General features: G+C 43.0%; 1 protein-coding gene across 2 annotated transcripts in view; it reads right to left on the bottom strand.

The window, feature by feature from the left end:
- The window catches only part of PDE4D (phosphodiesterase 4D), a 756,150-nt gene that overhangs the window by 267,397 nt on the left and 462,912 nt on the right, over positions 1–25,841 (bottom strand). For both annotated transcript variants that reach the window (XM_077462687.1, XM_077462686.1), the window contains exon 5: positions 10,845–10,894. In XM_077462687.1, the coding sequence (XP_077318813.1) occupies positions 10,845–10,894 (50 nt within the window). The remainder of the gene's footprint in view (positions 1–10,844; positions 10,895–25,841) is intronic.

Raw genomic sequence — 25,841 nt, 5'->3', positions numbered from 1 at the left:
GTCCAAAAGGCGTCTGCTTTACTACTTCATCCAGAGTGGAGACAACCTAAGACAGGAAGAAAACAAATACAACCACCACCTCTAAGGAGTGGTAGGCTGCAATATATTTACATTTTTATTTTTGGTTTAATACCGCTTTATCCTTTTTTTTCTAATTCGGGTTTATTATTACTGCCGTTTTTTTTTTCTTATTTATTAATACTACTTTATGATTACTCAAGCTGTTACCACCTATACAGCCACTGTTGATTCATTTATAGACAGCAATCGTGCCTCCTCTCAGGCTGCATTCACACCTGAGTGTCTAATGCCGCATATACACAATCGGAACTCCAGCCAGAAAAAGACCGCTTTGAGAGTTTTTCCTCGCAAAATGCGACCGTGTGTATGCTCCATCGGAATTTAGCTGTCCGTATTTCCGCCAGCCAAAAATTGATGGCATGTTCTCAATTTTCCCAACGGAAAAACTTTCTATCGGAAATTCCGATCGTGTGTATGCAATTCTGACACTCCAAAAATCACGCATGCTCAGATTCAACTATGAGACGGAAGCTCTTGGCTACTGGCTATTGAACTTCCTTTTTCTAGTCCCATCGTACGTGTTGTACGTCACCGCGTTATAAACGATCGTAATTTGGTGTGACCGCGTGCAGGCAAGACAGCTTGAGCCGAATTCTGTTGGAATTCTGTCGGGAAAACCATCAGAGCTTTTTCCAACGAGAATTCCAATCGTGTGTACGCGGCATTAGCGTGTTTTTGGTGCGCTTGTCGTAGCCCACTGATTTGAATTGGCTGCCTGTACCATTTTATAGCACTGAGCCAAGCTTGTTTGGCAATATGCATTTATCTCCAATTTTTTGAGTGGAAAACACGCACCCGTTACCTACGTTTGGGGTGTCACTAAGAAATAATGGCACCACTAGCGAGTTTCCAGAAACATGGGCGGAGCGCACATTTCTGCCCACCTTTTCACTGCATTCAGATGTGAATGGAGCCTTAAAACCTCCGCACTAAGGTAAATACGTTTCATTTAAAAATTAACTACATACTACAGGTGAGGCAAAAGCATTGTTTTTTTTTGTTTTGTAAAGGGGCAAAAGTATTGATTTGTCTCTCAAATAAATACCATTTTTATTGCATGTGAGTATTCTGCTTGTTCTGTTAGTGACACCCTGACCTTTCATGCTATTGCTAAGTCTGTGGTCCACCAGAACCCCCAAATTCTTTTCCATCATCGAGTTCCCCCCAGTATAACCCCTACTTATAAATATCTTGCCTGCAAGTTCCTAACACCTGATTGGATAACTTAGAATTTTTCAACATTGAACCTTATCTCTTAGATTGTAAGCTCCAATGAGCAGGGCCCTCTGATTCCTCTTGTATTAAAGTGTATTGTATTTGTACCGTCTGCACTCATGTTGTAAAGCTCTGTGTAAACTGTTGGCGCTATATAAATCCTGAATAATAATAAAAATAATAATAATAATCTACCAAATCTCCACCCATCCCCCTATTTTATCCAGGTCTCCCTGTCTGCCTACATCCTGTGCTGAATTCATTTCCCGGCATCATTTTGTATCATTATCATATACAGAAGCTCCAACCTCATAAACAAGTTAAAATGCATATGTTAGCACTGCTAAATGATATAAACAAAGAACACAGCTGATCACGTTATCCTCTTGATAAAAAAAAAAAATACGTTGGGCTACCGATCACTACCGCTATCCCTGCAAACATGGTGTAAGGAACTGCTTCTGTATCATTATGCTGCCATCTTGTGGACAGAAATGGGTAGAACACTACTAAATGAAATAATGCACTTGTTTTGACCAGAAGAGTATCTCTCATAAACGAAAAAATGAACGGCAGAGCATAATAAAGAGATTACCTATATTCATTTAGTAATTTTTAAAATTGTAAAATTTAAAATGTTTATTTTTTTTAATTCATTTAGTAATTTTTGCTGCAAGGGTACTAATATTGACTAATACAGACCAATAGATTAATATAGACTAATACACCTCACTAATTGATTTGTGACACCTGCCCCTCTCTGCCAATCCCTTCACTGGCTTCCCCTACCCCACCGTATAAAATTCAAAATGCTAAACACAGCATACAAGGCCATTCACAACATTGCACCCATCTACATCACCAACCTCACCTGCAGATATCGCCCAAATCGTCCCCTCCGCTCCTCTCAGGACCTCCTGCTCTCTAGCTCCCTTATTACCTCCTCTCGTGCTCACCTTCAAGACTTCTCCAGAGCCTCTCCCATCCTCTAGAACTCCCTGCCCCAGTATATCTGATCAGCCTCTAACCTGTCCACCTTTAGGAGATCCCTGAAAACTCACTTATTCAGGGAAGCCTTTCCCACACCCACCTAACAACCCCATCAAATCATTCCCCACATCTATTACCTTTTTTACCACCACCCCCTCCCTTTAGAATGTAATCTCTATGAGCAGGGCCCTCCTGTCCCTTCTGTATTGAACTGTACTGTAATTGTGCTTTCCCCCCTCTACATTGTAAAGCGCTGTGTAAACTGTTGGCGCTATATAGATCGTGTATAATAATAATAATAATATTATTGCTACAATCACTTACTGAAAAATGGTGTAAACTGTGTTACCGCGGAGTGAAGGTGAAACTAATCTAGCCAAACAGCTGAACAGTTGACAAGCATATACTGTATATCCTGTTTTATCTGACAAAGGATCTTCACCCCATGATCCACAGACCTCTGCCCAATCAGGATGATCACACTGCTACCTTCTGGTTCAGTTTTAATACCAACCTGATCCCTAAAGAAAAGGAAATGGCATAAAAAAACGAGTTTTTGAACCAGAAAATAATCGTGCCATTTTCCTGGTTGTGCAGCATAGCAAAACTATGTCAATTGAAAAACTGACTCTACAAAATGTAGTATAAATGTCAATGTCCCAAAAAAGTGTCAAAAGTGTCCGATATGTCCTAGTAGTTGCTATAACTTTTGCACAAACAAACGATCAATATACACTTATTGCAATTTTTTCACCGAAATATGTAGAAAAATACATATTGGCCAAAACTAAGGAAGAAATTAGTTTTTTTTTTAACATTTTTGAGGATATTTATTATAGCAAAAAGTAAAAAAATATATATATTTTTTAAATTGTCGGTCTTTTTTTGTTTATAGCGCAAAAAATAAAAACTGCAGAGGTGATCAAATTTTACCAAAAGAAAGTTCTATTTGTGAGGAAAAAAAAATGGCCTGTCATTAAGGGGGCAAATCCTTCCGGTCCTTAAGTGGTTTTTTCAACCCCGGAAGATTTTACCCCCTTCCTGACCAGAGCACTTTTTACAATTTGGCACTGTGTTGCTTTAACTGACAATTACACGGTTGTGCGATGCTGTACCCATCCTTTCTCACAAATAGAGCTTTCTTTTAGTGGTATTTGATCACCTCTGTGGTTTTTATTTTTTGTGCTATGAACAAAAAAAGAGTGACAATTTAAAAAACAAAACAAAAAAAACAATATTTTTTACTAATAAAATAATAAATTTCACCAAAAATGTTTTAAAAAAACAAATTTCTTCATCAGATTAGGCCAATATATATTCTTCTACATATTTTTGGTAAAAAAAAAAAAAAACGCAATAAGCGCATATTGATTGGTTTACACAAAAGTTATAGCGTCTACAAACTATGGGAAAGATTTATGGCATTTTTATTTATTTATTTTGTACTAGTAATGGCGGTGATCTGTGATTTTTAGCGGTACTGTGACATTGTGACGGACAGATCGGACACTTTTGACACATTTTTGGGACCATTGACATCTATAAAGCAATCACTGCTATAAATATGCACTGATTACTGTGCAAATGTCACTGGCAAGGAAGGGGTTAACACTAGGGGGCGATCAAGGGGTTAAATGTGTGTTCCCTCATGTGTACTAACTGTGAGGGGATTGGAATGACTAGGAGAGGAGACAGATCGTTGTTCCTACTTAGTAGGAACACACAATCTGTCTCCTCTCTTCTGACAGGACAGTGATTTGTCAGTTTACACACACAAATCCCTCTGCTGGTTCTCGTACACGAGATCACTGCCAGCCATGTGCATGCAAATTATGGGAATTCCTTGGGGACCCCCAGATCACCAGAACTAGTGTCCCCATTGGAAGATTTCCCCTCTATTACTTTTCTGGGGACAACCAAATATGTTGGATTTTCTTTTACTTTCAATGATAACGGTAAACAGCACAAATAGAGAAGATAAATCTCTCTAACGGTGGTACAGACAGCAATAAAAACTGACAGGTGTTCTAATCCACCTCCACTCATACTTTAACTACTACTACAGTAACTATTATTCTTGTTAGTATTACTACCACCAATAAAGACAACTGCAATGTAAACCAACCACAACTAATTTTCAATGTTACTGACCAAATATTAATATAAATGTAAACTTGAAATACGTTTTATATATACAGGAAATGAGAGGAAATGTATCTAAAGTGAACAAATTCCAACTTAGAAGAGTTGTCATAGGAGGAGGTGTCCCCATTGGAGGATTCTCCCTCATGTTCTGCTCTGGTGACAACACTAAAATGTTGGATTTTACCTTCACTTTCTGTCTCAGTGACATGATCACCAGTGTTCTGTCCAAAAATGTCCACCTATCGAATAGTGTCCTCTGTGTACTGCGCAGGCGCAGCGCTTGCGCAGTACGGAGCACAAGGAAATTCCGAAAATCTCAGAAGATGAATGGCGCCTGCACCGTGAGTCCGGGTGCAAGCCCCACCATCCAAGTGGACATAGGGCTGCACATATTAGAGGGCCCCTAGCGGGCTCGCTTCGCTTGCCACACTTCAGGCACGGCCTCGCTTCGCTCGGCTCTTTTTATTCTAACTCTATGCCCACTTGGATGGTGGGGCTTGAACCTGGACTCACGGCGCAGGCGCCGTTCATCTTTGGATATTTTCGGAATCTGCTTGTCTTGTGTACTGCACATGCGCAGTACACAGCGGACACAATCCGACGGGGGACACTATTTGACATGACACCGGCACAAACAGAGGAGTGAATCTCCCCATTCTATACAGAACTAAACAAAAAAAATAAAAAAGACACATTTGCCTTTACATCAAATTTAACAAATTAAATAAGGCATTATTACAGTTTTACATTTTCATTAACATGTGCTCATGACCAGCAATAACAAATTATAGGTATCAACAACCAATGTAACACTACTACTCCATACACACGATTGGAAATTCCGACAACAAAATCCATGGATTTTTTCCGACGGATGTTGGCTCAAACTTGTCTTGCATACACACGGTCACACAAGTTGGTCGGAAATTGCGAATGTCAAAAACGCAGTGACCTACAACACGTGCGACGAGCCGAGAAAAATTAAGTTCAACAGCCACTGTGTTACCTCATGTGTACTAACTGTGAGGGGATACTCTTCTGCTTGATTTCGAGCATGCATCAAACTTTGTGTGTCAGAATTGTGTACACGCGATCGGAATTTCCAACTGTTGTCCGAAAATTTCAGATCCAGATCTCAAATTTTGTGTGACGGAAATTCCAAAAAGCTCCCATCTAACACTTTCAGTCGAAAAATCCGACCGTGTGTACGGGGCATTAGGCTCCATGCACACTGAAGCTCATAAACTGCCCTTTTTTGGAGTTTGAGCGTTTTTTTTAGCAGCCCATAAACTCCCCTCCATGTTATCCTATGTGTCCATGCACACATGGACGTTTTTGAACTTTTATCAGCAGTGGAGTTTATGGGCTGTTTTCTGAACACCATAAAATTGCGTTCAGGAGTCGTTTTGACCACAAAAAACGCCAAACGCTCATAAGCGCTGATAAACCTCGCTAAACGATCAGAAACGTGGCTCACGCGCATTTTTTAACGTCCAGTGTGCATGAGGCCTATAAGTGACTATTTATTATGAACTACTTTAGGAAATAGAAGAAAACTCTGTATTGGGCAAGGGCAGACTGACAACTCATGGGGCCCCCGAGCAATAGGAGATTATAGAGCCCCTGGGCAATAGGAGAAGATTATGGGGCCCCCAGGCAATAGGAGATTATGGGGCCCCTGGGCAATAGAAGATTATGGGGCCACACAGTATACACACACACACATACAGTATACACACACAGACACACAATATACACACATAGTATACACATACAGAAACACATACACACACTGAAAAGGTACTGGAGAGGCGAAGCAGCTATAATCTTGGGATTTAAAAAAAACAGATTTTGACATACTGTCCCTGGTTTTATTGAGGCTGGCAACCCTGATGGGGCCCCTTAGTGGCATGGGGCCCTCGGGCAGTGCCCGAATGGTCAGTCTGCCCCTGTATTGGGCCATTTTATTTAAAATTGTTTAAAATATGAACTCCTAAAAACAATACACACCAGTTCTCTGTAGTAACAGACAGTTCTTATTTCAGACACTTTGAAAAAAAGGAAACCTTCTGCTTAGAGACAGCATTTGTGGGAAAAGCCCATTAAATACTGTCACTCCATTACCACTGACATAAAATGTTTGATAATAGTCCTCAAAATCGCTACCTATGTCTATCTCTTACTACCGATTGTCCTGCATTTATTTTTTATGAGACAAAGTGGAAAACATATTGTAAGTCTGACTGTTGAACAATCCTCCTTTTACCGATCTGACTTCAGTAATATTAAACCTGATAGGTTGGTATAGTTCTCGCTCCTTTGCACGCCATAATTATGTATTGTTCTGCCTTAGAACATAAAGTTGATTGGCCTCAGTTGTGCAAAAAAAAAAAAGAAAAAGATTTTTGCTTTCACATAACTGAATGATTAAAGTTCACCAAATATCCTACGGTAAGTGGATCGTCTCTATTCCTTTGGTAAATTAATACCATTAGATCCATGTGACAACTAATGTCAAGCACAATTCTTCACTCATCTCAAGTATTATATAAATCACAAAAAAATATTGCAATAAAAGCAAAAGCATCTCCAAGATATATTTTGAAGCATAAAAATGCCATCTTAGTGGCTCACACAAAACAAAGAAACCTCTCAAGGGAAAATATTTTTCACTTTTCCATTCAGACAACCTTGCCCTGTGCTCCATTTCTGAAAGTTTATTATTTAAAGAGCAACAGCAGTCTGCTCACATAATTTGTAATAAAAACATCTTTGCCATTCTGAAGCTTCCCTCCAACCACTTTGCATATTATTTTATATATACTGTGATTCTGTACTTGCTAAATTATGCTGGAGAAATCTCCCTCCGCTGAGGCAACCATTCTAACTGTGGGCAGCTGAAGCTACTGCCTGATCACTTCCTGGATTTACACAGACACACAGAGGCACACCTCCAGCGCCGCAGCTCTCACTGGCCCTCTTATGACTCACTCCCCTCCCTTCCTGGCAAACTCTCACAAGAGAGCTGTGCATGAAGTCATAAGCCTAGGCTTTTTACCAGGCAAGAAACAGGAAGTGGGCTGTATAAGGTATTTACTGGCAGAAAGAAAAAAATGTTTTAATGTCCAAAGTTAAAGCAACAAGGGCAGAGGATTTAATAGATGGAAAGATGAAAAAATGACTGAAGTTCCACTTTAAGATCTTTTTGGGCTCATACACAGAAGTCTATTACATTGCATTTAGATGCATACACCATAGTTTTGTATGCATTCAATGCAGTGCTATAGGAATCAACGGGATTATACACACAGCTGTAAAATAAAAAATGCTAAAAAGAACAGCCGCGCTAAGGTGTGTAATAGGTTGCTGCCCCCCTATAAGTCCTCAGCCCCCACCTGAAGGCTGTGGATATGCAAGTTTTATAAAATAATGACAGCTGTGTCTACAAACAAAAATGTGTACTACTTTTAGTATAGTACAAAAAAGTAGGACACAGCTGTGTCTGGGACCGTAAATATCTGCAGATTTAATGCGTCTAAATGCAAGTAAACTCGCATAAATATATGCAAAAGTTAGCACACTTACATACATAAAGCCTTTTGAAGAACTGTGGGGTTGATTCACTAAAGGTAAATAGTCGGTGTACCGTAAATGCAGTTGCTCTAGATCTGAGGGGAACTTGCAAGGAAAATAAAAAACAGCATTTTTGCTTGCACATGATTGGATAATAAAAATCAGCAGAGCTTCACCTAATTTTTAGATCTTCCCCTCAGATCTAAAGCAACTGCATTTGCAGTGCACTGTATATTTGCCTTTAGTAAATCAACCTTCCTATGTGTCTAAGTGCTGTAAGAATCTTTAGTCATGTACTTTACGCAGGATCTTCTGCTAGCTCTGCCAGCAAGGACCTACATTTGGTGACAAAAATACACCTATACCCATGCAAATGAAATCATAAGGGCTTATTTACACGGGTGCTGGGTCCCATTCTCCAAGCAGAGTCACTGCCTGCGCATCCACCTCGAAGCTGCTTGCAGGCCGCTGCATAGACACAAATTTGGACATGCAGTGCACGGATCTAAATGCATGGTGTCTGCGTTTGGATCACCTGCTTTTTTCTGCATGTCATGCATTTTAACATGCATTTGCACAGCTGCTGCATTTACTTCTATGGATTACCTGCAGGCAACTCAAAGGTGCATGCACACACAGCAGACAGTGGCTCAGCACAGAGGACGGGACTGGTTGCCTGTCTGAATAAGCCCTAAAGGTGGCATCTGAACAAATACCCACCTTCCACTCTTCATGTCCTTTTCATTGTATTTAGCCATCAATAAGACCATACTGGAGATGAAGCTCTGCTCTCCGACCTACTGAGGCTCAAATGGTGCCTACATCTCCATCACACTCTGTATATGCTACAACCCATAGTCTTTCCCTCATATATATCTCAGTAACAGACATAGGGCAAGTGGAAGATTGCATCACAGAAATATACTTGTTACTGCTGACGTAGTTTAAAAAAATGCAATATGCTTGGCTATGTTATTGATTCTATGGCTTCTGCACTTTCTGCTTCATCAAATCAGAACTAGTACAGTGGAACCTTGGATTATGAGCATAATCTGTTTCAGGAGAATGCTTGTAATCCAAAGCACTCGCATATCAAAGCAAGTTTCCCCATAGAAGTCAATGGAAAAGAAGATAATTTGTTCTGCATTGACGTCTATTGCATGCAAAACCGCATGTGGCCAAAGGTGAGGGGGCACCGGAGAGCCTCAGAAATATTCAGGGACAGCTCGGCTGAACTCAGAAACCCTCGGAAAGGCTCGGAAATACTTGGGAATGGAGTATTTCCGAATGTTTCCGAGTATTTTCGAGTGATTCTGAGTATTTCCGAACGGCTCCGAACCGTTCCGAGTGTCACCGGCGCCCCCGCACATCTGGTCAAATGTGGTACTGCACACCTCATTAGCTTGAATTCTGCTCGTTTTCACAGACAACCCTCGCAAAGCGAGTCAGGATTAAAAAAAAAAGAAAAGTTGCTCGTCTTTCAAAACACTCGTTAACCATGTTACTCATTAACCAAGGTTCCACTGTATATACAAATACATGATATTACATGAAAAAGGACAGTTACATATTTACGGTACATTAATGACTCAGACAATATTAAACTCTGAGAAAGCCAGTTGGGCAACTAGCATTTTCAGAAGGAGGTCAGCAACAGCAGCCTGTGTACTTCTGTCATTACAGGGTTACTTTATGGCTACAAAGTTTTCACAATTCCTATTAAAGTACAACCTAATTTTCACTATTCATATCAGTAAAATGATCCCAAAAAAATGAACTCATCTGTAGGAAAATACATATGTAAGGTTTTTTTTTCTGTCTCCATGCTTTCATATCAAGCCTTAATCAGGAAAAAAGGAAGATACAGTGGGAGCCTTGCATGCTCTGCTCCAGACTGAATCTGGATGTCAATTAGTGAGATACGGAGAAGGCAGCACACAAACCCATATTATAAAGTGTTACTAAACTCAGGACCCTGCATTCATTATACCTAGTCTCCCACAGTGCACAGAACATGGAAATGCAATTATTTTAGTAAATATAAACTGCTAAATATAGTTTCTGATATATCGCAGTATATAGCAGTCTTATAACTTCTATCAGTGCCCAGCTGAGCACTGGTTAAAGCTTGTAGGAGGAATTGTTATTCTCCTCTGATTGTCCTATGAGGCTGCATGACCTCTGACCCTCTGTCTGGACAGTGCTGATTGGCCCCGTGCTGATCACATGAACCCTTCCAGAAAAAAAAGCCCTCTAACAATACACACAAAACTGAGCATGTGCAGGATGCCCCCAAGGCTCTGTAATATCAGGAGATGGATTGGGGACAGTGGAAGACAGCTTTTTTTTTTTTTACACAATGCAGAGGATTAACCCCTTAGGTTCCACAGTGAGTATAACAAACATGCTTTTACTGCAAATACAGACTGATTTTACTGTTGTGGGTTTAGTAACACTTTAAGGACAGGTGCCGATCTACTTATTAGCTGTATTTCCAAAGCAAGCTACAAATATAAACTTGAGGTCCATTATCAAAGAACTAAAATGACGAAAGTTCTAATTTAAAGTACAAATCCGCATTAACCATATGTGAATGTAACTCTTCCCAGTGACAGCAAATCTCAGGCAATTCCATACAAACGAGCAGACAATGTGTTCCAGTGCTGACATACACCTTCAAGCCACATAGAGTACCTGAATCACAGACAGTAATGTGGAACTACATGCTGCACCCCTTTAATCTCTCTGGCAGAAATTTGGCTGGATTTAGACAATGAAAAATGATATGCACTTCACAACAATATGTATTATTTTATAGTAAATATTGTAAAACCACAAACCTGGTATGCTTGCTTTATTGATGGATGGTTGGTTACACATTGTTGACCGTCTAGAAAAAGGTAACAAAACCACTTATCAGACAAATAACAGAAGATACTTTGAAAGTGTGAAGAAATCAATGATCATTCAGCATAGTGCTTGTCTTCTAAACCAGGTTACAGTGCAATCCGCTGGCCAAACAGCTCACACGCCATACTTACCCGCTGTGGGAATCTTTGTCTAAAGCTGGACATGCGTAAGTATCATAGGTGTGCACAGCCTATTGCATTAGGGTGTTCACATCAAAGCTCAAAAACATGCACACACACATATATATATATATATTGATGCCATCAGTAGGGCAGAGATTGGTGTCAGTAGGGTAGTGCATGGTGTCAGTAGTTTTTATTTGTATTATTCTATTTCTTTCTTTATTTATTTTTACCAATTTTTTAGGAGCCGTTTTGGGGGCTTTGCTATTTTTATTATTTTATTTTTGTTTACAATTCTATTTTCTTTATTTTTTAATACCATTTTTTTTTTATATGAGTTTTGCAAAACTTTTCTGTAAAATTTTATAAAGTTATGTTTTTTTTTGTCTTATAGCCAAACACAATCCTCATAGAAATCTTGTCTTATTATTTGCATTTCTGTTATATTTGTGTATATCTGTGTTAGGTTTTATTCCGCTAACACCAATGTGTATGGGGCCTTTTTGGCATAAAATGAGTTTACTGCAGTTGGCACATTAGAATGCCTGTGTCTGCCCACATTTCCCAGAAACATTCACTGGTATTTTTAAAACTACCAGGAGAATGTTGCAGGGAGATATTAAAAAATAAAAGGAATTAGGCATTCATTTTAAATCTGCAGGGAATGTGGACTTAAAGAACAACTGTAGTTGTAAAATACATTGCCTCTTTGGATACCACACACATTTTAAAATATAACCTTATAAATAAATAAATATTATCTGTAAAAAAAAAAAAAAGAGAGAAATACCGAAACAAAAACATATCAAAGGCGCTTGAAGTATTTGCAATTTGCTTCACATAAAGTACCATACTTATTCTATGCAAAAAATTTAGCTGTGCCACGTCAAATATTTGACTTTTTTTTAAAAGTGGAATTTTAGAATTAAAAAAAGCATTGTCTTTATTTTTTAAAGCACAAAAGATGGGAAGTGTTTTTTTTTTGTATGTTTTTTAATTTTAAAAGTAGCATCAAGAAATGGCAGAGTATCAGATATATTGTCCACAATATACACTGGTTAAACATTATACTGTATAAAAAAGAAAGGCAAAGTTATACTGGGAGATCATACAAATAAACTCTTGTAAAACAATGGTGTTAAGGGGGATGCTCTGGCAAAGGAAACAAATGCGGTGGAAAGGAGGGTTGGGCACTGGATTTAGAGAAGTTAGAAGGAAGTGTGTTGAGGATGGAACTCAAAGCAAAACTTTACTCTCTCAAGCAATTTTATTTTATATTTCAGTTATTTCCTGGTTTGCAGGCCTAGGCAAATAATGTCATACATCCCAGGAGTCTTCGGGAGGGAAGGAGGGGATTTCTTAGCCAAGCACCCCTCCTGAGCTAAGTGGAAATAAAGGTTATACGAATCATCTGCCCTTACTCAAGATGGCCACAGCCAGAAATGCTAGGGAGTGTTTTTAAAAGTGTTTTCTTAGCAAGGTGAAGGAGACATAGATGGATGGATGAGTTTGATTTGAATATATACGTTTTGAATATTAAAAATGAATTTAATAGCATTTTTTGTTTGTGGTGCTCAGATGCAGTGTAGTTCCACTTTAATAGGGGGAGTGAGGGGCAACAGACCAGTAGACAAGGGAAGCATGGAAGGGGAGAAGGGTTGTGCTAGAGGGGGTTACCTGGAGACCCCACACTTGGTTGAGAAAGAGAGGAAGGGTATAGGGGAGGGAGAGGGGTAGCAGGAAGCTGGGGTGTCAGTGAAGATAGAAAAGGAGAGAGGAAGAGAATGGAAGGCTGTCAGGTAGTGCTTGATGTGGGGGGAGTTTCAAGAGGAGTTATGAGTGTGTCATTGTGGGAAAACGGCTGGGCGATGAGGCTTTTATATTGTTCTGTGAAGAAGGCGACTAACTAGCAGTGCCAAGTACCTTTAGTGGAGCTGGTGAGGTCTTCTATGTGGTTATCATCAATAAGGTGGAACCACTGTTGAATAGTGGCTGGGTGGATAAGGGCACTTCCATAGTGCAGTAATTCAGGCATGTGCTATATTGACCAGGTATAGATCACAATCAATTGTATACTTTAATAGGTAGTGCATTGTGGTGTAGGAGATAATGCAAGCTCCTTTGGTATGGGGTTTGCCATGAAATGTTTGGGGACCTGAGTCCAGAAAGCATGTAGGGCTGGACAGGTCCAGAGGATGTGTGTCACATCTCCAAGCCACTTCCCCAATAAAGCCCCATACATACTATCAGTTTTTCTGCTGAGTTTTTCCTTCAGATTTACCGAAACCATATAATATGAGGTCAAACCTTAGGAGTTTCAATTTGTATGCAATCAGGCAGGCCCTTACACTACATGGTTTTAGTAAACCTGAAGGAAAAAATCAGCAGAAAATCTGATAGTGTGTATGGGGCATTAGTCTCAGTAATGAAACACTTAATATTTTAGTTTGTGCAGTTGATGTACGGGGTGTGAATTTGAAAAATTATTATTGGGGAGGAAAAGTTAAATGTGAAATGTTGTGAAAGTTTGTATGGCAGTTAGCTGTCTAGGTAGTCAATGTAGGAGAGAGCCCATCTGAAACAGAAGTTTGTCTTAAGCCTGCATAAAGTTCCACCTGTGAATATTAACTTCATAGCTTTCACTTTTGATAGTTTGTCAAAATTAGACAGTTCCCAATGTGCTGAGAATTCAGCTGCAGGATTGGGGCTGGTAATGACAGGGTTGTTAAAATGAATATCTAGTCATATTACTATTTCTAAGCCCTTGTACACATGGTCGGAGAATCCGTCGGAATGTGTCCTATCGGACCGTGTTGTCGGATAATCCGACTGTGTGTGGTATGCATCGGACTGATTCCGTCGGAATATCCGTCGGACCCAATTTTCCAACTTGTTGGAAATATTTTCCGACCAACTGGTCCGATTGGACATACTCCGATCATGTGTAGAGAATTTTGATCGGACCAAGTGCCACGCATGCTCAGATCAAATTCCTACATCAAAGCTATTGGCTACTAGCCTGAATGTAGTCCCATCGTAACGAAATTACGTCATCACATTCTGAATGATCAGATTTTTCGACAACTTAGTCCGACCGTGTGTATGCAACAGTTTCAGATCCGACGGACAGAATCCGACGGACAAAATCCAACGGATTTGGTTGTCGAAATGTCCGACCATGTGTACAAGGGCTTAGAGAGATACCTGTTAGTGTCCAGGTTTACCTAGTGGTTCTCAAAAGGGTTCTAGTGTCAAAATAAAAATGGCAAGGGAGAGGAGGCATGCAAAGAAGACTAGATTTAGCCAGACTTTTTCTGCAGGCATGCATCTGCAGGACCAGTCCTATCATTTCAAAGGTGAGACATGAAGTACCATCATGGACCTCTTTTGATGGGCATAAAGCCCACCTAGTCCTGGTGGATGAAGTTCAGGAAATAGAAACTCAGAGGGAGGGCCAGGATTTTGACAAAGAATTTAAGGAATTTAAGGTCTACATTGAGAAGACAGATGAATTTGTAGTTAGAGCCCCAATGAGGGTCTGCCTCAGTATAATTGACATGTGGGTGGCTAGGGCATTGGGGTTTGGGTGAGAGTTTGTAATAGGAACCTGTCAGGAAAGGCTTGCTGGGAGTAGTAGTTCCACGGCCATTGGCGCCAGAAGCGCTATTTAAACCCTGTCAAGGCAGAGGATTCTTGCTGCCAGATCTACAGCATTTCCTGTTTGTTTCCAGTGTTCCTGATCCTGTGACTACCCGCTTTCCTTGTGACCATCCTTGCCATCCGCCTGCATCTGACCCCGGCTTGTCCACGACTTCTCTCCTGCCTGGTCCCTTGGCTAATCTGCACCAGTCTGTTACTGACCTGGTTTGCCTAGTGACCTTCCCTTTGCCTTCTGCACCTGTTCCAGTACCGCCTTCCTGTGTATGACCCGGCCTGCCTGACCTACCTGTGTCTTCATCCCTGGGACCATCCATCCGAATCCTGTGAGTGCTTGTTTCTCAGCTTCAGCTTCCTGTCTGCTGCATTCCACCTGCTGTTCCAGCTACGTCCGAAGCATCAGAACTGCATACCAGCTGTTGATCCTGCCAGGCACTCGTGCTGTCCTGCACTCCTGTGCCTCCTGTCTGCTCTACCAGGGGGCGCAAGTCAGGATTGTAAGAGAGGCCTCCATCTGCATATCGGGCTAAATAACCAGGTACGTGACAGAACCCATCAGGGCCTGGGGTATTGCTGGATTTAGAGTATTTGGTCATTAACACGGACTCTAGCAATGTGATTGATTGCTCCAGGAGAGCAGTTCTCTGGGTGTCTAATGTTGGCATGCTTGATTTGGTTAGGTAGGACCTAATTCGCTTTTTGTGTAGTGGTGTCTAAGGGGTGCTTCTGTTAGTGGATAGGTTGTAAAATTTAGCATAGTAATCTAAAGGTGTTCCAAATCTTAGTTGTAAAGGACATCATAGTACTGTCATTGGTGACTATGGCGCGAACAAATGTTTTTTGTTCTCTGATGCCAGAGGGCATTGGCGAATTACTTACTGCATTGGTTACTGTTCTGCACTTGATCAGGGTGGCTTTAGCTCCTTCAAGGAAATGTGATTTGAGTTGGGTTCTGAGAAAAGTCAGTCCTGCAGATATATTTGTGGTCTTTATCTTTTTATGCAAGGTCTCAAGTTTGTTAAGAGGTCTGTGATATGTTGATTCCACTGTTTCCTAAGGTGGGAGCTGAGACAGAGTTTATGTGTTTCCCCTATGGTGAAGATCAGTGTGTTGGGTATAAGGACGGTGGTCAAATCTAGATCAAATACCTTTTTGTGGTCCTCTGCCACATTTGGCACATTTGGGTTCTAGTAGGAGGATGTCATTAGGGCACCAATGCTAGAGAGCATTAAATAGGTAGTTAATGGAAAAGGTCACACAATTTGGGTATAGGTGTAATGAACGAAGAAGTAGTATGTGTAGCGTTTGGTAATCAGATAAGATATGGCGCTATGGCCCTTTAAAGTGGCCTGTGCCAGATTAAAAAATCATTGCCACCCTTTAGGTAGCTTTACTGGCATGCACGGCAGATTCAAGTAGTTCTTAATAGCAGCTCTTCTTCTAAGTGGCACAATTATTGCACCAAATTTGAAAAAAAAAATTGACCTCCAGTTCATAGATAACCAAACTGGAGATAATCAAGACCAACTCTACATTGGCCTACACAGTGGCATGTTTGCCTTTGATATCTCCCCCCCTCCCCACCTGTCACTGGTTGTCATCTGTGAAGCCTTTAATAGGATTCGAACAGCTGTGCTCTCTCTCAGAAACACCTAGACACCTACTCTCCTCTTTGTAGTCTCTACAACATGCACTGCTACATGTTCAACCCCCTTCTTACACCAGGAAGTGGTCTACAGACCTGGGCAGGGATCTTCCTTTAGTGGACTGGCAAAAATCATTCCACTTTACCCATAAATCCTCTATATCCTGCTATACCCAGGATTTTTTTTAAACTCCTCTCCCGATGGTATAGAGATCCTCAAACTCTTCATAAAATATTTCCGTCTGTATCTCCCTCATTCTGGAGATGTGGAGTGGCAGAGGGTAGTTACCTACACATCTGGTGGGAATGTGCAGCAATACAGCCCCTATGGTCGCATTTTTTTGCCATATACAACAGCCTATATGACCGAACATTATCGCCCACCCCAGAAATAGCCTTACTGTCCATGCTCCCAGGATCGATAGCCTCTCAGAAGCACTCTCTGTTACCATTTTTCCTATCAGCTGCCAGACAACTTATACCCCTGTTCTGGAAATCTACTACCACCCCACCCCTGGAAATCTGTGTCTCCATGGTCAACGATATCATGCGCATGGAGGAGATAATAGCCCTAGACCAGTGATGGTGAACCTTGGCACCCCAGATGTTTTTGAACTACATTTCCCATGATGCTCATGCACTCTGCAGTGTAGTTGAGCATCATGGGAAATGTAGTTCCAAAACATCTGGGGTACCAAGGTTTGCCATCACTGCCCTAGACAATGATACTTTTGACAAATTTAAGGTCCTTTGGCTTATTTGGATCGACTACTCGACCTCTGACTCCCTGAAAGCGAGGTTGGCACCTTACAGCCGACCCGGACTTATTACCTGAATCCCGCTAAACGGGTTTGTTGCACCAAGGTCTGATAAGCACCCCCCCCCCCCACCTCCCCCCCTCTTCTGCAGCTAGTCTGCACTCCCTCTCTTGTTTTCCCCTCTCTCCTCCTTCTCCCCTACCCTCTTCCTCTCTTTCTTTCTACCCCACCCTACGTCTGTCTCTCTCTATATTATTCCTGGATATATTTTCACAGGGTTCTAATGTTTATGTCTGATGATACATTCTGATGTCAATATTTGACTTGAATGTTGACTAACTGTACTTCATTAGAAAAGGCCACATATTTACTATATGATCTATGTTATATATGTTCTGTACTGATTCCCTGTTTCTCATTCAGGTTATGTTATTTTACTTTATCAAAATATAAATAAAAATACATTCAACCCTAAAGATATCACAGAATGTGTGACAGTTTTGGAAAAATTTTGTTGAGCATTATGTTTAAATATAATATACACGGTGTAACTGGCTGATGCATTTCTCCCACAGACTTTTTAGACAGCGGTATTCGCATATGTTTATTTATTGTTAAATTCTGAATAATTGGTGACTAAAGTATCTAGATCCAGTAATGCTAGGTTAGCCTGGCTTGCTTCTTTAGAAAGCCTAAACTGGCCCTTGGCAAAAGTGGGAGAACTCAATAGGTACTGTATATATGCTTTTACTTCATAATAATATCAATAAGAAAATCGTTTTTATATGGGGATTCCAAATATAATACATTTTATACAATTTACCTGCTGAAATTGTACAGTCACAATTTGTGGTTCATATGGGTAAACAGTAAGAGAGTCAATTTTTGGTCTAGGCATTGGGTGAATTAAATGAAATGGACTAAACAACTGTTATTATGACTAAAAGACTAACACACACACACATATATATATATATATATTATATATGTGTGTGTGTGTGTGTGTGTGTGTGTGTGTGTGTGTGTGTGTGTGTGTGTGTGTGTGTGTTGTCTTTTAGTCATAATAACAGTTGTTTAGTCCATTTCATACAAACACATTATATATATAGTGTATATACATATATATATATATATATATCTATATATATATCTGCCACTGGGTGGCACTGCAGGCCATGTGAGCTTTTATTTCCACAAACATCTGCACAGAATTAGAAGAAAATGAGCCAAACATCCAAAAATATCCGGAATTATCAGTCTGGGCTGCTTCATATCCAGAAGTGAAGGACACAGGAATTCTGCTTGTTTCTGTATTATCTGCCGGACTGGAAGACACAGCAACAGAACAACCAAAATATCCGCTCTATCCCATGTACATAACATCAATATTACTGCAGCTGAAGCATCCCAGTATTATACATTTTTCCATTATTACTCACATTTTGTACACTGTGAGACACACTGGGATATCCTGCACACTGTGAGACACACTGGGATATCCTGCACACTGTGAGACACACTGGGATATCCTGCACACTGTGAGATACACTGGGATATATTGCACACTCAGGATTAAGATTGTTTTTTCTGCAATTACAGCACAGTTGTACTATATACTGTATAGGGATGAGCTTCGTGTTCGAGTCGAACGCATGTTCGACTCGAACATCGGTCGTTCGTGCGTTCGCCGAATTCCGAACGTTTGGGCCGTTCGCGGCAAAATTCGTGTGGCCCACAATGCACTGCGATGGCGCAATGCATTGCTGTCTCACGATTGGCCAAGCATGCACTGTGACCCCGCATGCTTGGCCAATCGCAGCGCCAGTAGCGGGAAGAGCAATGGTTGGTCACAGGCATCCTGCCTGTGGCCAATCATAGCTCAGACAGTGTAGTGCACGCCCCACACTATATAAAGCTGCCTTTCAGGCGGCCTCGTGTAGTGTTTGTTAGCATCTGAAGCAGTGGGTGTTCTGTGTACCTTCAACACAGTTACACACCAATCGTTTTTGGCTGATTTACTATTTTGCTCTTGTGTAGTGGTTACTGTCTGTGCCCTGACCGCAGTATACACCACTATATTCACCTCACCTATATAGCTAGTGATCTAGCTTTAATAATAGAGCTTGCAGTCAGTAGTGTTAGTGCGTGCTGTCTGCGTGCTCTGTACCCAGTACATACCACTATATACACCTACATAGCTGTTCTCTATTTGAGCCCGATTGTCATTTGCTGGAGTTATTGGAAGTTGTGTGTGCCTCCAGCACAGCACAGTATACAGCTGTATATACCCCTTTAACTCTGCTGTTTTCTTGTTATTGTCTGCGTGCCCTGACCGCAGTATACACCGTGATATTCACCTCACCTATATAGCTAGTGGTCCATCTTTAACAATAGAGCTTGCAGTCAGCAGTGTCACTCAGGAGATAGTGCGTGCTGTGTGCCTGCTCTGTACCCAGTACATACCGCTATTATCCACCTACATAGCTGTTCTCTATTTGGGCCCGATTGACATCTGCTGGAGTTATTGGAAGTTGTGTGTGCCTCCAGCACAGCACAGTATACAGCTGTATATACCCCTTTAACTCTGCTGTTTTCTTGTTATTGTCTGCGTGCCCTGACCGCAGTATACACCGTGATATTCACCTCACCTATATAGCTAGTGGTCCATCTTTAACAATAGAGCTTGCAGTCAGCAGTGTCACTCAGGAGAAAGTGTGTGCTGTGTGCCTGCTCTGTACCCAGTACATACCGCTATTATCCACCTACATAGCTGTTCTCTATTTGGGCCCGATTGACATCTGCTGGAGTTATTGGAAGTTGTGTGTGCCTCCAGCACAGCACAGTATACAGCTGTATATACCCCTTTAACTCTGCTGTTTTCTTGTTATTGTCTGCGTGCCCTGACCGCAGTATACACCGTGATATTCACCTCACCTATATAGCTAGTGGTCCATCTTTAACAATAGAGCTTGCAGTCAGCAGTGTCACTCAGGAGATAGTGCGTGCTGTGTGCCTACTCTGTACCCAGTACATACCGCTATTATCCACCTACATAGCTGTTCTGTATTTGGGCCCGATTGGCATCTGCTGGAGTTATTGGAAGTTGTGTGTGCTTCCAGCACAGCACAGTATACATCTGTATATAACCCTTTAACTCTGCTGTTCTATAAAAAAGGCATCTGCAGGAGTTAGTGGGTGTTGTGTGCCTCCAGCACAATATAAACTACCCAACTACTGTTTTACCCAACTCCCTTCAGGCCATTACCATGTCTGGAAGGCCAGCAAGGAGAGGCAGACAGGCGCGAGCCGATAAAAAAGGGCAAGCAGGCTCTGTGTCTAGAGACAACAGTGCTGGTCGGGGACGCGGTGCATTGTCATCAGCACGTGGCCATGGGACATGCTTGTCCTTCTTTTCTGCAGCTGGACATGTTGAACCGCAACATGCCAACGACTTGGTAGAGTGGATGACCAAGCCCTCTTCATCCTCCTCATCCTCTCTCACCCAGTCTCAGGGTAGTAGAAAAGCAGCTGCCAACACATCGTCGTCCCTCCTCTCAATGTCATCATCAGTGACTCCTTCCCTAGACCCACCACGTCCTCCTGAGGAGTCTCCTGAACTCTTTGAGCACAGTGTTGGGTACATGCTCCAGGAGGATGCCCAGTGTTTGGTGGGCTCTGATGATGACACTCAGCTAGAGGAAGGCAGTAGCGTGAGCACAGAGAGAGGGGATGCTCAAGAAGGACAGCAATCTGGCAGTAATGTTCCACAAGCTGCAGCATACTGCCAGGTTTGCTACAGCGATGAAGAGGGAGGGGATGATGAGGGCACTGACTCCACGTGGGTGCCTGGAAGGAGGGAGGAGGAGGAGGAGGAGGAGGAGGAGGAGGAGGCACATGTCCAACGAGGCAGGATGCCCTCCGGGGGCCAGCTTAGGGGCAGCACACCGACTGAATCACACCGCAGAGCTCCGCCTGCGCAGAGCGCTTCCTCTGCGCAGAGCGCTTCCTCTGCGCGTTATTCTAAAAGTTCTTTGGTGTGGGCCTTTTTTGAGACGAGTGCATCAGATCGCACCGCTGCTATTTGCAACATATGTCTCAAGCGTATCTCACGTGGCCAAAACATCAGCCGCTTGGGCACCACATGCTTGACCAGACATATGTTGACCTGCCATGCAGCTCGTTGGCAAGCATACCTCAAAGACCCACACTAAAGAACAAAGCGGACCTCTCCTTGCTCCTCATCAGCTGGCATCTCCAACCCCACTAGACCTTCAGTCCTCTCTGAAACCTGCTCTGAGAGGAATGAAGGTGTAGAATTAGGTGTGTCACAGCCAAGTGCTTCCGGGAACTCTGCTAGTGGTACATCCACGTCCGATTATAGCAGACAAATGTCCCTGCCCCAGCTGCTGGACCGGCGGAACAAATTTACTCCCAGCCATCCACATGCCCAGCGGTTGAATGCTAGCTTGGCTAAATTGCTAGCACTTCAACTGCTGCCTTTTCAGTTGGTAGATTCGGCCCCCTTCCGTGAGTTTGTACAATGTGCGGTTCCTCAGTGGCAGGTCCCCAAACGCCACTTTTTCTCACGGAAGGCAATTCCGGCTCTCTACCGGCATGTGGAAGGCAATGTCCTTGCCTCGCTGGACAGGGCGGTCAGCGGTAAGGTGCATATTACCGCTGACTCATGGTCCAGCAGGCATGGACAGGGACGTTACCTGTCTTTCACGGCCCATTGGGTCACTCTTCTGGCTGCTGGGAAGGATGCAGGACAAGGTGCAGTAGTATTGGAGGTTGTTCCGCCACCACGCCTCCAAAATGCTACTATTGGTTGTGACACACCTCTCTCCTCCACCCCCTCCTCTTCTTCTTCCTCCACGGCCTCTTCCAGTGCTCTGTCCTCAGAACCAGCGGTGCTCCGTAGGCGTTGCAGGGGCTACGCAAGTACGCAGGCAAAACGATGCCATGCCGTGCTTGCGCTGGTTTGTTTGGGGGACAGGAGCCACACTGGGGCGGATGTTTTGTCAGCTCTGCAGGGGCAGGCCGAGAGGTGGTTGACGCCACGCCAGCTTAAGCCAGGAATGGTGGTTTGCGACAATGGCACCAACCTCCTCTCCGCCCTCCGACAGGGACAACTGACCCATGTGCCCTGTGTAGCTCACGTCCTTAACCTGGTGGTGCAGCGGTTCTTGGGCAGGTACCCCGGCTTACAGGATGTCCTGAAACAGGCCAGGAGAGTCTGTGTGCATTTCCGCCGATCATTTAATGCCTGTGCTCGGCTGGCTGAGCTCCAAAAGGAGTTGAACCTGCCCAAGAACCGCCTTATATGTGACATGCCCACCAGATGGAACTCAACATTGGCCATGCTGCAGCGGCTGCACACGCAGCAGAGGGCCATCAATGAGTACCTGTGCGACTACGGCACCAGGACAGGGTCAGGAGAGCTTGGTTTTTTCTCACCACGCCAGTGGGGCATGATCAGGGATGCATGCACTGTCCTGTCACCGTTTGAGGAGGCCACAAGGATGGTGAGCAGTGACAGTGCATGCATCAGTGACACTATACCTCTTGTCCACCTCTTGGAGCATACGCTGCGTGGAATAATGGACAGGGCACTTGAGGCAGAACAGAGGCAGGAAGAGGAGGACTTCCTTGCCTCTCAAGGCCCCCTTTATCCAGACAGTGTTCCTGCTGTGCCACCCATCACACAGGAAGAGGGTGAGGAGGAGGAAGAGGAGGAGGAGGATGATTGTGTCAGCATGGAGGAGGAGGCTGGCACTCAGCATCAGCAGCAGCAGTCTTATAGGGATGATTTACAGTCCCAAGAAACACGTGGACTTGTACGTGGCTGGGAGGAGGTAGCTGCGGATCATGTTGTCCTTAGTGACCCAGAGGACTCCGGACCGAATGCCTCAGCTAACCTACTCTGCATGGCCTCCCTGATCCTGCAAAGCCTGCGGAAGGATCCTCGTATTCTTCGGATCAAGGAGAGGGACCATTACTGGCTGGCCACTCTCCTTGATCCACGGTACAAGGGTAAGGTTGCCGACCTTATCTTGCCATCGCAGAGGGAGCAGAGGATGAGACATCTCCGGGAGGCCTTGCAGAAAGCTCTGTGCAACGCGTTCCCAGAGACTGGGAGGTCACAAACTCCTGGTCCTGGACAACGTGTTGCTGAGGCATCAGTCAGAAGGAGCGGTGGAGAAGGTGGCCGTCTGACTGATGCGTTCAGACAATTTTTTAGTCCGCAGCCCCAAGGTATGATTGGTTCCAGCACCCATCGCCAGCGTCTAATTTACATGGTGCAGGAATACCTAGGGGCAAGGTCAGACTTGGACACCTTTCCCACTGAAAATCCTCTGGCTTACTGGGTCTTGAGGATGGATCACTGGCCAGAGCTTGCACAGTATGCAATTGAGCTCCTGGCCTGTCCTGCATCCAGCGTTCTTTCGGAACGCACCTTCAGTGCTGCTGGTGGCTTCGTTACCGATCACAGGGTGCGCCTGTCCACCGAATCAGTTGATCGACTGACCTTCATCAAGATGAATCAGTCTTGGATCACCCACAGCTACCAAGCACCTGAAGCTGATGTAACCGAATAATTTTTTTTGAAATACCACATCCCTTCAAGACTGCCTATGCTGATGCTGAGTGACTGTCCTGTTATGTTGATTGTCTATCCTCTTCCTCCTCCGCTGATATGTTGGAAGAACATTTTTGGTTCTGGGTGATGCCAGCAGCCCAATTTTTCTGCCCCTGTTTAACAGGGGTGTTTAAGTACAATTTTTGATGCAATGCTTTGCAGCAGGGCTAATTCCTGCAAAAAAACTAGAGTGTATGGCAGAGGTTGCAGTGTGATGGCACCAGTGCCTAAGGCCCAATTTTTCTGCCCCTGTTTAACAGGGGCGTTTAAGTACAATTTTTGATGCAATGCTTTGCAGCAGGGCTAATTCCTGCAATAAAACTAGAGTGTATGGCAGAGGTTGCAGTGTGATGGCACCAGTGCCTAAGGCCCAATTTTTCTGCCCCTGTTTAACAGGGGCGTTTAAGTACAATTTTTAATGCAATGCTTTGCAGCAGGGCTAATTCCTGCAAAAAAACTAGAGTGTATGGCAGAGGTTGCAGTGTGATGGCACCAGTGCCTAAGGCCCAATTTTTCTGCCCCTGTTTAACAGGGGCGTTTAAGTACAATTTTTGATGCAATGCTTTGCAGCAGGGCTAATTCCTGCAATAAAACTAGAGTGTATGGCAGAGGTTGCAGTGTGATGGCACCAGTGCCTAAGGCCCAATTTTTCTGCCCCTGTTTAACAGGGACATGTAATTACAATTCTTGATATAATATTTCACAGGAGGGCCCCTTCCTGTGCCCACCCAGAGTAACTGTGAGGACTTATAGTGTTGTGGCACCAGCACCACAACCACCAAAGGTCAATTTTTCTACCACTGTTCAACAATGGCATGTAATTACAATTCTTGATAAAATCGTTCACAGCAGGGCGCTCCAGCGGCCACCAAGAGTCACTTTGAGGGCTTACAATGTTGTTGCAAAACCAACACCTTGTTCCGCCATTTCTGCAGAGCATATAGGGCAGGCCCCTACTTTCAAACATCCAATTTACAAACATCTCCTACTTGCAAACGGAAGGAGACAACAGCAAGTGAGATGAAAAAAGATGGACGACAAAACAAATTATACAGGGGTGATAACCCTTCCCTATGTTTTCCAAAAAGCTTAAAGATATTTTTTTTGACTGGAGCTACACTTTAAAAATGTACCGCTTGAAAATGACAAACAGATTCAACTTAACACAACAAACCTACACAGTCCCTGTCTTGTTTGCACCGCCTGTATACTGCTGTTCTGAGTATATAGGGCCTGGGGGCCACACGCATTTCCTTTTTTTAATATGGGTACGGGGTTCCCCTTAATATGCGTACAAGACCCAAATAGGCTGGTAATGGGCAGGGAGGGCTACCCATGCCATTTTTCTGAATGATTTTCAACCATATTACAGGAACCAGATATAACATTAAAACCGCAAGCAGTTTTAAATGGTGTTATTTCCGTTTAATGTCATTTTGTGCAGGGACTGTTCTAAACACGGGAAACACGTGGCACTTCACAGGCATACTATAGACACCCCCCAGGCACCATATTTAAAGGAATATTTCACTTTTTTTTTTTCACTTTAATCGTCATTAAAATCAGTGCTCCCGCCAAAACGGTAGTTTTTAAAACTTTTTTTTGCAGTGACCCATGTCCCCTGAGGCAGGAGGCAGATCGCCAAACCCTTTTTAGCACACTATCTTGCATATTAGCCGTTAAAATTAGCACTTTCCAATTCGAACGTTCGAGTCCCATAGACTTCAATGGGGTTCTAACGTTCGTGCCGAACGCGGGGGTCGTTCGCAAGTTCTGGTGCGAACCGAACCGGGGGGTGTTCGGCTCATCCCTAATACTGTACAACAATTATATTGTACTGACCAACCAGAAAGTTTCTAAAGCCTACCGTTCTCACATGGAAGATAGGTTTTCCTTAAAATAATATGTATGACCTCCCCCAGGGCTGTTCAAAATATTTTGTTGCTGCAAGGGAAATATTGACCAATGCACATATAAATCCAAGGAGCATACAATGACTCGAAGCAACATTCCTAAAAAAAACATGGTGCCATGCCACACCTATTCATCAATCATTGTCTAATAAGACAGCTTAAATGGCTAGTAAGGCACTTTCAATGGACATG

The sequence above is a fragment of the Lithobates pipiens genome, unplaced genomic scaffold (assembly GCF_037356315.1).
Source record: "Lithobates pipiens isolate NorthernLeopardFrog02 unplaced genomic scaffold, aLitPip1_a1.2 Scaffold_3, whole genome shotgun sequence".
NCBI lineage: Eukaryota > Metazoa > Chordata > Amphibia > Anura > Ranidae > Lithobates > Lithobates pipiens.
This window is presented reverse-complemented; position numbering and strand designations above follow the sequence as displayed.